Genomic DNA, 12,609 nt, shown 5'->3' on the forward strand with positions numbered 1-12,609 from the left:
ATGACAGGCGAAGTCAGACAGTGAGCACATGCTGAGCCCGTACACCAAACACTATAGCACTCACATGCACACACATGTGCTCAGGCAGCACAATTGTAAGTACATAATGTCGACAACGTCGACCCTCCGTTCAAATGTCGACATTGAAACGTTTCGCAGTCCTGGTAGAAATGTGCTACACCGGCTGGGCTGGGGGCACGTCTAAACTGCCATTTTTAACCGCCTTTGTCCTGCCGAAAGGAACTAAATAGGAAATGGACATTTATGTTCCGAACGATCGAGCGGACGTTGACATGGGCATGTGTTCTAAATGAAAGAACGAGTCGATGACAAGATGAGTGTTGATTGTTGATAAATATTCGAATAACCAAAATGTCGCGTTGTGCACGACGGACCGGTGAGGCCCTCAATCTTGAAAGCACGTATAGAGTTCATCGTACTGCAGTAAGGTGTCTGCCACGCCACCGACGACTACTCAGCCACGTCAAGAACCTGTATTGAACGTTCGAGGCTTTTCCTATCACTAGATGGCATAAGCCGCTCAGTGAACAGCTGACCTGGCGAAATAGACAGCCATCAATATGGAAATTAATAATTCGGTGTTAGCGGTATCGGGCGCCCGTGTGCTTTTTCCGTAACAAGGTAAAGTGTAACCACTAGCACAATATGTTTTGACATCAAGTTTGGTTAAAAAACGACTCCCCTTATAGAGGACCTAACCTGGATTTAATCTACATTTCGACCACCTGAGATCGAAATGAAGGAATCATATACAGAAGACATCATTGTAAGGTAACGTCCATAAGCGAAGGCATTCGATGGCAGCCTAAGGCGTTTGACCCATAGAGTCGAACGCGGACCAATAGAGGTCGGCTGACCGAGATGTACCGCAATTATTGTCTGTTGAGGTCAGCAGCGAAGCTACACATCGCTAAAAATGACACCTCGAACTAAACGCACGGTGATGTCCGTCTGGCGTATGACTTATGTCAGGTCGGGCCCAGCTGCTTAGCCCCATCTCCGGCGACCCCCCGGGCCGATGACGTGGTCAAAGTAGGGCGCAGGTAGTGGGTAGAAACTAGAAGCAGCAGCCAAGCCACAGTTTTAGCAGATGAGAGGGAGGGGGAGGTGTATGACAACCTTTATCGATGCATACAGCTGTCACACGGAAACGATTTTTTGGGTCGGGGGGTCCGGACCCCGCCGGGGATCCCCTAAACAGAAGAATGCAAGTGATTACAGGAGCGTTTGAATCAGTAATATAATCATAATCCGCCAAGCCAAGGGTGAAGTTTCGATCGGGGCCAGTGGCCGGCGCAGATGTGCCAGTATGGTGCGTGCAGGTCGAAGGGATTGCACAGATTAGGAGACTGAAAGGGAAGATACTTGCTTGTGGGTTAGCATTGTGGGCATTGACAAGCCACGGCAATAGCGTCAGGGCATCCGAGTCAGGGCGTCAGCGCGCCGAGCCGTTTATTTCGGCACTAAGGGGTCCGGCAAAAAGTTTTTCCTCTACCTATGACAACACTTTACGGTCCCTAATCATTTCCACCCCTTGAGGGGATAACGGTTCTGGCTGCACCCCTGCATTGCACGGCCCTTGGCCGCGGAATATGATGTCGCGAACGGATCTCGGGTCACGGATCACCGACCTACGGCCAGTTTCGCACAAATTGTCCACCCGAGCGGCCGCGTCGAAAAATGAAGGTCTGATGAATTGCTATCTTGCGGAACTGGACCAGACAGTCGGCATGCTCCTGGCCGAAGTAACATAGCATGCCAATGCTGATCAGTTGGAACGTCTGCCTACACAGTTCGGCGTTCGCGTTGGTCAGACAAGCCTAGGTACGGCGGCTGGCAGCATTGCCGATCGTTCCAGTTTGGGCGTTCGTCCATACGTCTGTGAAAGAAATCGCATTGGAAAAGACGGCCGAGATGAGGGGCCAGTTGGCGACAAAATTGGCCAAGCGGCTTACGCGCAAGGATTATTCCATCTTCAGATAAGACCGTGAGACACTATTGGAAGAGTCCTCTGAGGCTCATTGCCTAGCCTACAAGAGCCGCCAGAGGCTCAATACTAAGTCGACGCATGATCGATGGAAGGTCGACATGCATTTTTATTCAAGATTGTGCGCCGGCCCATCGCTCTGCCAAGGTCCAGCGGTGGTGCAAATCGAACATGCCGGACTTCTGAAGGAAGGAGCTGTTAGCCGGCTTCCATCCGAACCGCTATCCAGCAGGACGAGTCAGGACCTATAGACAAACAGAAGCCGGCGGCCAGCCTCAGCGCCCCTACCATTATAGCTCAAACGGAGTATGGTCAAAGATCAAGCCGTCTGTGCCGCAGGTGGCCGCATAACCTGGTTGCTCTATCACCGTGCTGGTTGCCAGCATGTCAAATTGTGTTCGTGCGTACCTAACTCCCTGTTCGTACTTCGTGGGGAATATACTGGACGCTAAAAGGAATCGTTGCCTCTTATATAGAAATTTTAGAGAGTACCTATATCTTTTGAGGAGACTGTGGTGTCGCGAGCTGCTCCCCCCTGCCCGGGGGCCTGGCGACGCCACTGGCGGCGCCGGCGTGCAGACGCGGGGTTCGGGAGAGTCGGCCGCCGGCCCGCGCGGAGTGCGGTTGCTGCAGGAGCGATCGGTGTTTGGCGCTCTGGGAAGTTTAACGCTATGCGGCTTTGGTTGTGAATAAAGAACTCACGTTACAACATCCTGGCGACGAGGATGAGATGCAGCTGACATGCCAGACGTCAGTTGTGACTGTGAGTCGCGCGGTGGTGATGGCCGGGATTCGGGCGCGAGCGAGTGGGCACTGAGGACGGACGGTAAGATGCGGAGCGAAACGGTTGCTAAATTGAAATGCTTAGTGCGGCTTAGTGCTTAGTTTTTTTTTCGCTGCTGCATGTGTTCGATGGTTTGCCCGTCGCCCGGCGGCGATACGCGCGCGGCGTGCCGGTTTTTTGCCCGATGGCCGATCGTGGTGGCAGCCATGTTGCGCAGCGGACGGCGGCGCTGGCGTTGGCGGGCCGCGCTGTGATTGGACCGGCCGGTGGTGACGTCAGACGGGCACGACGCGTGTGATTGGCCGAGACTCACCGCTCGGTGACGTGACTGTGGCGTCACGGTCACGTGACTCCCCCGCTCGGGAAAGCGCGGGAAACCGTTGCGGCGGCCGCGGCGGCGGCAGAGTGCGGCAGAGTGGGAAGAGAGGAGCGGAGTGCGGTGACGGCCGGGTGCGTCGAGTAGACCGGGATACGCGGTGACGGCCGGAGTTCGCGGCGGCGGTCGGGGTTTTGAGAGATCGGGGCAGTGCAGCGCAGCCCTCGATCAAGATGAACAGCACGGGACTGTCGATTCCGGCGGTGGAGCCGTTTCGGCAGGGCGACGACTTCGGCCGATGGTTGCGCGGTGTCGAGCGTTACCTGTGTGCGGTCGGGATCCAGGAGGCCGACCGGAAGTGTGCGGTGCTGTTGCACCTGGTCGGGCCGGACGTTGCCGACCTCAGCGGGACGCTGCCGGAGGAGACGAGCGAGACGGCCGACAGCTTCGAGCGGCTCACGGGGAAGCTGACGGCCTACCTGTCTCCGGTCAGGAACGCGGTGGCAGAGCGCTCTCTGTTCCACGGGATGCAGATGGAGCCTGAAGAAGACCTGGAGAGGTTCCTGGGTCGCCTGCGAGCGCAGGTCGTGCGCTGCGGCTATGCAGCCACTGAAGTGGACCGGGAACTGCGCGATCGGTGCGTGCTGGGGAGCCGAGCCGATCTGCGGGCCAAGCTGGTAAAGCTGGCCGCCTCGAAGGGCGACGGTTTGACCCTGGCCGAGGTACGGCAGACGGCACGCGCGCACCGCGATATGGAGCAGCTCGGTGCTCAGCTGGGCGGCACGCGTTTGGCCGAGGCACCGGCAGCAGACGCCGAGGGAGCCGTCAATGCCGTGAGGTCGCCCCAGTCACGGCTCGGAACCTGCTTCCGCTGCGGTGCTGCTGGTCATTGGCAGCGCGACTGTCCAGCGGCCGGAGCTGTGCCGCGTGCACGAGACAGTCACCGTGTACGCGACAGCCACCGTCCGGCTGGCCGAGCGGCCAGCGGCGGGCGCGTAGGAACGACCGGCGCACGAGGTCAGGCTGGCACGCCGGACAGGAAGAGCAGTGACGGCCCGGTCAGGCTCCGGCGATGCTTCAAGTGCGGCTCCACCGGGCACCTGAAGGCGGCATGTCCGCAGCGGCGGGTGCGGATGGTGGCTGCGGAGGAGGAACAGACGGACGGCGACGGCGACGCGTGGCTGGTGAGCTCAGTCGGCGGCGACGCGTGGCTGGTGAACACAGTCGAAGCCAGCGCCGCGGAGCCGGAAATGAAGACGGTGACGGTGAACGGCCAGCAGCTGGCCATGGTCATGGACACGGGGAGCCCGGTGTCGCTGGTGAGCGCGGAGACAGCGCGGCAGCGGGGGCTTCTGCAGCAGCTGGACCCGTGTGACCTGCGCCTGACCTCGTTCACAGGTCAGGCCATTCCCTTGAGAGGGGAGGCGCTGGTAAGCGTCACGGCGTCAGGAAGACCCGCGACCCGTCTGCGGCTGGTGGTGACCGGGTTTGGACCCCACCGCCCGCTGATGGGACGCGAGTGGCTGCAAGCGCTTGGTCTGATGACGTCACCGGCTCGGGTATGCCGCGTGCAGCCGGCGCGGACGCTCGAAGGCGTGCTGGAGAGGCACTCGGCGGTCTTCAACGAGGAGCTGGGACGCATCCCGATCAAGGTGGGACTGCGGCTGAAGTCGGACGCCAAGCCGGTGTACCGACGGGCGCGTCCGGTGCCGTTCGCCCTGCAGGAGGCGGTGGACCGCGAACTGGACCGTTGGGAGGAGCAAGGGATCGCCGAGAAGGTGCCTCCTGGACACTTCTCCGGATGGGGTACGCCGCTCGTACCCATCCCCAAGAAGGACGGCGTGCGGCTGTGCGCAGACTATCGGATCACGGTGAACCCGCAGCTGCAGCCTCTGAAGTATCCGATGCGCACACCGGAGGAGCTATTCGCCAGCATCCGAGGGAAAAAGTTCTGCGAGCTGGACTGCAGGAACGCCTATCTCCAGTGCGAGCTGGACGAAGAGAGCCGGGAAATGACCACCGTGACCACACACCGTGGTGCGATGCGGATGAACCGTCTCCCGTACGGGATCAGCACCTGTGGAGCGCAGTTCCAGGCGATCATGGACCAGGTGCTGGATGGTCTTCCAGGAGTCGTCTGTTACCTGGACGACGTGCTGATCGGCGCCGACAGCGACCGTGAGCTGATGGACAGGCTGGACCGGGTGCTGGAGCGGCTGAAGGACAACGGCGTCCGCCTCAAGAAAGAAAAGTGCCAGTTCGGAGTCCGAGAAGTGGTGTATCTCGGTTGGCGACTGTCTGAGGCGGGTCTGCGCCCGGTGCAAGAGAAGATGGCGGCCGTCACAGCAGCACCTGACCCTCGGAACGTGCAGGAGCTGCGATCTCTGATCGGGTCAGTCAGCTATTATCAGCGGCTGCTGCCCAACCTGTCTACCGTGCTAGCGCCGCTCTACGCGCTACTGAAGACGGGCGTCAAATGGGCATGGACGGCGGAGTGCGCCGCGGCAGTGCGCCGTGTGAAGGACATGCTGTCCACGGCGCCGGTCCTGATGCGGTACGACCCAGTGCTGCCGCTGCGGCTCGTCACGGACGCCAGTGCGACAGGCGTCGGAGCGGCTCTGATGCAAGTGACGCCCGAGGGGCTCGAGAGGCCGGTACAGTACGCCTCCCGAACGCTCACTCCGACGGAGAGGAAGTACGCCCAGGTGGAGAGGGAAGCCGCAGCCGTCTCGTTCGGAGTGCGGCGGTTCCACCAATTCCTGTTTGGTCGGCCGTTCACCCTGGTGGTCGACAACAGGACGCTCTCCAGGATCCTGAACCCGGACCGTGAGCTGCCCTCTCTGGCGGCGGCTCGCATGCAAAGGTATGCGCTGCAGCTCGCGGCGTACCAGTACAAGATCGAGCTGCGCCGGACGGAGGACATGAGGCTGGCGGACACGATGTCCCGTCTGTCGGTGCCGGACGAGGCGGAGAACCGGCTGTCGGCAGAAGAGGAGGCGGCGTACGGCGGAGGCGGCGTAATGTTCATCGCCGAACAGGGGCCGTGTCTGACCGCGCAGCAGATAGCAGTGGCCACGCGCCGAGACCCGGTGCTCGCCCGCGCTCTGGCGGCGGTGCGATCGGGCTGGCCGGCGGTGGTGGACCCCGACCTGGCTCCCTTCAAGAATCGCCGAGAGGAGCTGACGACCGAGGCCGACTGTCTGCTCTGGGGCGGCCGAGTCGTCATCCCGAGCAACCTGCGCGACACCGTCAAGCGGGAGCTGCATGAGGGTCACTTCGGCTGCACTCGCATGAAGCAGCTGGCGAGGCGCTTTGTGTGGTGGCCGGGACTCGATGCTGAGCTGGAGGCGCTGGCTCGCGGGTGTCAGGCGTGCGTCTCAAAGCGAGCTGAGCCGCCGCAGGCGACACGGCACCCGTGGGAGCCGACGGACGGCCCGTGGCAGCGGGTGCACGCCGACTTTGCTGGGCCGATGCTGGGCCATTACTTCTTGATAATGGTCGACAGCTACACAAAATGGATCGAAGCTGTGCCAATGAAGACGACGACGGCGGCCCGGACGGTGGCCGTGATGCGCGATATTTTCGCCCGTCTGGGACTGCCAGTGCAACTGGTGACCGACAACGGCCCGCAGTTCGCCAGTCAGGAGTTCGCGGCGTTTGTGCGGTCAAACGGCATTCGTCACACTCGTGTCGCGCCGCACCACCCCTCGTCAAACGGACTGGCGGAGAGAGCAGTCGGCACCGTCAAGAACGCGCTCCGAGTCTGCGCGGCGGCCGGTGGGGGAGTGGACCTCTCTCTGTCACGCGCGCTCCTGGCGTACAGAGTGACGCCCCACGCCGCGACTGGACGGACTCCCGCCGAGATGCTGTTCGGTCGGAACCTACGAACTCGAATGAACCTCATGGTTCCGAGCGCCGAGACAGCTCTGCAGGCGGCTCGGGACCGGCAGCGTGAGACGGCCGGCGGACGGAGCAGAGAATTCGCCGTGGGAGCTACAGTGTGGGCCCGCTCGTATGACGGTCGTCAGAAGTGGGTCCGCGGCACGGTGGTCGCCCGCCCTGGTCCCGTGTCGTATGAAGTGGATGTGGGACACTTAATCTGGTCGCGCCACGTTGACCAGCTGTTGGCGGCGGCGGCTGACCCAGGGAACAGCGCCGGCGGTGACGTCAGAGCGACGACCGGCGGTGACGCCAGAGCGACCACCGGCGGTGATACCAGAGCGACCACCGGCGGTAGTGTCCGAGCGGCGACCCGTGGTGACGTCAGAGCGGCGACCGGCGGTGACCGGGCTGGTGGCGCCGGCGGCAGCGCCGGGCGCCCTGTCGGGGACGATCGCGCCAATGGCCTCGGTGACGGCAGCCCCGCCGGCGTCGCCGGTCAGGCCTGTGACCGGGGAGCAGTCGGCCTCGGCCGTGCCGGTGATCTCGGCGGCGGCGGTGATGCCGGTGACCCCGGCGGCGACGGCCGTGCCGGTGACCGCGGCGGCGGTGGTGATGCCGGTGACCCCGGCGGCGACGGCCGTGCCGGTGACCCCGGCGGCGGCAGTAGTGCCGGTGACCTCAGCGGCGGCGGTGATGCCGTCAGCGGCGGCGGTAGTGCCGGTGACCTCGGCGGCGGCGGTGATACCGGTGCCCTCAGCGGCTACAGTCACACCGGCGGTGGCGGTGATGTCGGTGACGGCGGCGGCAGGGGCGGCGGGGACACTGAGGGCCCCTCGCAACGCCGTTCCGCTCGGCGCCGGAGGTGCCCGAGGCGACTGATCGCCGAGGTTTAAAATGTGTTTGTTTCCACGTTGAGGTTTAAAATGTGTTTGTTTCCACGTTCCGGTTTAAAATGTGTTCCGTAAGGGCGGCAGCTTAAAGTGAGTGTGTTCCGTTTTAAGGGCGGCAGGGTGTGGTGTCGCGAGCTGCTCCCCCCTGCCCGGGGGCCTGGCGACGCCACTTGCTCCCCCCTGCCCGGGGGCCTGGCGACGCCACTGGCGGCGCCGGCGCGCAGACGCGGGGTTCAGGCCCTATATACCAGGTAGGGTCGTCCGGCGATTCTACCTTTTCGTGACGTCAGCTCGTGACGTCATTTGGAGTCAAGTCTCGAAGCCCCGTTCAATCCCCATGTAAATGAGCGATTTTCGAAGCACTGTAGAATGAAGTCTGCAAAAGATACATCAAACCTAAGTATCTTATCTGAAAGAGCAGACAATTTTCTGCAAGTTATCTATTAGGTGTTTTTCGCTAAATCTTTTGCTTTTTTCACAAAAGCGTAAAATGTCCCCGCAGCCTCCCTGCCGCCGGCCGCCGCGCGGTCGCGGTAGTGTAGTGGTTAGCGTGCCTGCGCAGTATTCCAAAGGTCCCGAGTTCGAATCTATGCGGTGCGAAACTTTAATTGCAATTCCAAGCTGAATCAGGGGCGTCGCCACGGATTTTTGAGTGGGGGGGTCGGGTTTCTAGTCTTCACCCGATGGGTAGGGGTGTTTTTTTTTGCCACACTTCCCAGTTTTGTGAGTGCGTATGTATGTGTGCGCGTGTAACAAATCGGCGCGCAGCGCCGCGAAATTTGGTATAACCTATTAGGTAGGTATACCTACCTACATCACTTGCGTAAAAATTATCACTGGTCACTTAAGGTCAGGTCGCCATGTCAAGTTCAGTTATACGGTATACCTCTATCAAACTTTCTCCTCTCGCCATTCTTGTAGCTTTTCTCCCATAACTTCGAAATTTGGTACACTGTATACCTAATGTAAGGGGTTATAGGTACGTGTCAGCAATTCATGATTCTAACTGAGGATTTACATCTATGATCTGAAGGCAGGTCAAATACGTGACCTCATCATTAGAAAATAATGAGAAATTAGAAAAAGCACGAATGCCTCCTGCTTTGAAAAAGTTCGTCAGAAACGCAAAATATCTTTGGAGCCATGACAAATCAGCTCATCATTGCCAGGGACAGGGTGCAACTTATGGCGAGTGATGACTCGAAAGGTCATTAGTAATGTCCATCGATGGCCACCAGCATTTTTTTTTCTACAACTTTTGACGAAGACGCGGTAGAGCGATGACAGCACCTGGAAGGTGTTCACTGTTCAGCTCAACAACACGGATCCATTCATATGCAGCAGGATGTCCTTTTTCGATCAGGACATAACGTTGACCTGAGGTCGTTTTAACGTTAATTCTGAATGGTCAAATTTTAACTCATGTGACGCGTCTCAAAGAGATCAAGACGGTGGTGACAAGACAACATATGTACATACCATACAAATTCACGGAATCGAAAGTTATTGCAAAGCAAATGTTTCGGCAGAATCTGTCCAGTTAGCTGTTAGCCTTCTATGGGACAAACATAGACCTGAGTTGAAATCTGACGCGAAGCTAGCGAAAGAGCGTTGAAAAAGCTATCGAATATGCTTTCTGCTTCACTGTAGCCCTTCTATTGGTGGGTTCCCAGTCGCTAACGTATAACGTATACTAAAGTAACGCTGAGGTATGCTTTCGACCCCTGATCGATCTAGAGGTTTGCGGAAAAAAAGAGCATGCACTGTAAAAAATGCTAACAAACCAGTTAGTTAATTCTTCAAGCAAAATCTAGTATTAAAACACACGTTCTTGCAAAAAACGGGTCAGATAACAAATATGTTTGCAACCTAACACCACATCCATTTCATCGAAGCAGAAAAGCTAACATCATTGTAAGCCGACAAATATTATCCGTGCAAACCGTGCCGTGTTATTTGACAAACATGTTTGTTTATGCTTCCTTTGCCTTTTTTTCTGGATAACGTGTTAAATAACAAATCAAACGCATGTTGTAACTCACAATCTTAGTTTTCTTACTACCCTTTTTGTTGTAGCATTACAAAGACCTTAGTTAATTGAAAAAATCGCCATTTTGTGCGCCCCTCTGCGCCCGCCATGTTCAGTCTGTGCCAAGTCAGAGAAGGGAGAGGACGTGTGCGTTGTGAAGGAGCTGAGCTGTGGCGTATAAGTGTTGCGTGTGCAGTATATAAGGAGCTGCTGTGGTGTTAAGAATAAGAATAATAAGAAGTCAAACAGTGAAATGATATGGATTGTTGGACATGGCTTTCATCCTTACTGGTATGGTGAGTGATTATGGGAAAGATCAGTGCAGATATTGCTGGCGGTTTAGTGTGGTTTATGTACCTATGTCACTCATTTTCTTTTCAATTGAACCTCCAACCAGGCTTTATAGGGTCTCAGGTTGGAGACACTGTTCATTTGTTGACTGTCAATTGACGTCTATAAGTACATATGACGGACTGAACAATGAGCATGTTGCACACTAAAACCGCATTAAGAAATTAAATGTACCTAATTTTTGGTTGGGCACTCAACCAGTGAACGCGGTGAGGTGCTGTTTTATGCAATTCCTGTCACTGCACCCATGTTGTCAAATAAAATTTTTGTAGACACATGAGCCACCATTGCTCGGTCAGGGAATTTTTGCCCTTTTGTTGCAATTTAGTTTACCCATATCGACAGAAATGAAGCATTCTTTATGTTTTCGTGATAGGTATTTGGAGCCTGTATGGTGTCATGGCTGGTGCGGATTCCTGCAGGCTATTTATAGTTGCAGGTGTGAATCAGTGCAGATTTGTCACCACGACCGGTGCAGATTACCGACTGATTTATGACGTTGGTTGGCATGAGGTTGGTTGCGTTGCTTCATTCGTTGGTTTGAATAAACATCTTTGTGTTTAAATACTCGTCTGTATGATACTTTTTTTAAAATAAAAATTTCGACGCGTGTCGCAACACGGTGTGTGAAAACGCACAACATGTATATATGTTGCAGGCACTTTAGAAAATCAGTCATTTTGTAAAATGCCTAGGCATTTTGCAAAATGCCTGGTTTTCCAGGCTTTTTGCAAAAGGCCTAGGCATTTTACAAAATGACTGACTCTCCAGTCATTTTGCAAAATGCCTAGGCATTTTACAAAATACCTAGCCATTTTACAAAATGACTGAGCAGCGTGTTGTAGATACGAGTACCTAATTATATACGTTTTGATAGCGTGTAGGTGGACCGAGGAGTCCAGCATTATGACCAGAGGAGTCCAGCAGTGGGAAGCCCATACCTACCTCTATTTTGAGAAGTGCAGGCCCGCGACATTTCCAACCCCCACGTCAGCGACGCTGCTGGATTTAAAATGATCGATCTGGAGCGTCAACAAACGACTGGCCCTATGCCGGCCTGTATCTGTAAAACTATTAGAGGTCGCGAGGATTCGATCCCACACACTTAGGCGTTAGTGTTTCTTGAAACCAACGCTCTCGTCCTACGCCAAGCGACCTGATGATTCTCCCGATGTGGAGCTTGATATTTTTAACTGGGACCATGCAAGTAGGTACTCAAAGCTGTCAAACAAAGACACAATCAAACAAAGACTACACTCATTCGTTTACATGTAATTGTATGTACATCAACCGGTCCTGCCTATTGACTAGGGCCGGTCTCCGGCTGGTTTTGTTAGGTCTAGTTTCAGCCTTCAGGCAGAACATGAACGGCGTTGATGTACAGGGTGTCCCAAAAGTAAGGTCATGATTTAAAACTTAAATATCTCGAGAAGTAAGAGTCCGAATCACTTCCAATTTTAACACGTGCAAGGTAAAAATACCGAGCAGTAGGCATTAATTACCATAATTACCATAAAATTATTTTCTTGCATGCTTAAACCATTTTTGATCATAACTACACCGAGCAGTAGGCATAAAACTGAGAAGGTCGAAATTCAACTCTTAGAGAGGGTCCGTCATTAAAACAAAGGGTAAATACCGCCCAGTTTTCGGCCCTAAGCAGACCCTATCAGCTCGCCCTATCTCTGAACTCATGCATAGTTTCGCCTCAACCGGTAAAACGTCAGAAAAAAGGTATAATGTACGCACAGGGCATGTATAGTTAGCCACCTGTGCTTCGAGGTCCTGAGGACGACAGCGGGAATCGGGTGAAAATAAATCAAGAGAGGTGGCCGAGAGTCCTCCCAGTGGTTCTTCCGTTCGTCGCAACGCAGCTGTGCCGACACCATCAACCAGCAGTGGTTTCAGCAGGATGGAGACTATGCTTGCACCGTCCTGAAGATCATGCATTGTCTCCGAGAGTGGATGTGAGATCGCGTAATTTTCAGTCAGGGCAACGCCATTGAATGGCCTCCGCGGTCACCTGACGTTACTCCTTCATATTTTTATTCTCTGGGTACACAACGGAAAGGTTGTCTTTTAGGACAACCCAACGAGCCGGGAAGAACTAAAGGATGATCCCTCCGAGCAAACATAAGCGGTATCTCACCAGAGAATCGCTCCAGAATGGCGGAGGAAGTCAAGCGCAGTCTATTCATGCACGCGACCCGAAATGGTAGCCATGTAGAAAAGTAGCAAATGTGGTGCTACGAGCCAATGTATTGATTTATATGTATATCAGAATAAAATTTAATAAAATGCTCTTTCATATGATGTCCTATTTATTTCTATCCATCGCGTATTTTTGGC

At 55.6% G+C, this 12,609-nt stretch overlaps 2 protein-coding genes across 2 annotated transcripts; both read left to right on the plus strand.

Moving 5' to 3' along the window:
* Positions 1-3,341: 3,341 nt before the first annotated feature.
* On the plus strand, positions 3,342-7,369 carry LOC122368372 (uncharacterized protein K02A2.6-like). The gene is made up of 2 exons (XM_043342250.1): positions 3,342-7,193; positions 7,346-7,369. Exons 1-2 carry the CDS (start codon positions 3,342-3,344, stop codon positions 7,367-7,369), a joined length of 3,876 nt encoding a protein of 1,291 aa, XP_043198185.1.
* LOC122368374 (oleosin-B6-like) lies at positions 7,352-8,106 on the plus strand. Its single transcript, XM_043342262.1, has 2 exons — positions 7,352-7,653; positions 7,702-8,106. The coding sequence occupies exons 1-2, from the start codon at positions 7,450-7,452 to the stop codon at positions 7,867-7,869; spliced, it is 372 nt and encodes a 123-aa protein (XP_043198197.1). The 5' UTR covers positions 7,352-7,449; the 3' UTR covers positions 7,870-8,106.
* Positions 8,107-12,609: the final 4,503 nt, after the last annotated feature.

This window comes from Amphibalanus amphitrite, unplaced genomic scaffold (assembly GCF_019059575.1).
Source record: "Amphibalanus amphitrite isolate SeventyFive unplaced genomic scaffold, NRLGWU_Aamphi_draft 000942F_arrow, whole genome shotgun sequence".
NCBI classification, from domain to species: domain Eukaryota; kingdom Metazoa; phylum Arthropoda; class Thecostraca; order Balanomorpha; family Balanidae; genus Amphibalanus; species Amphibalanus amphitrite.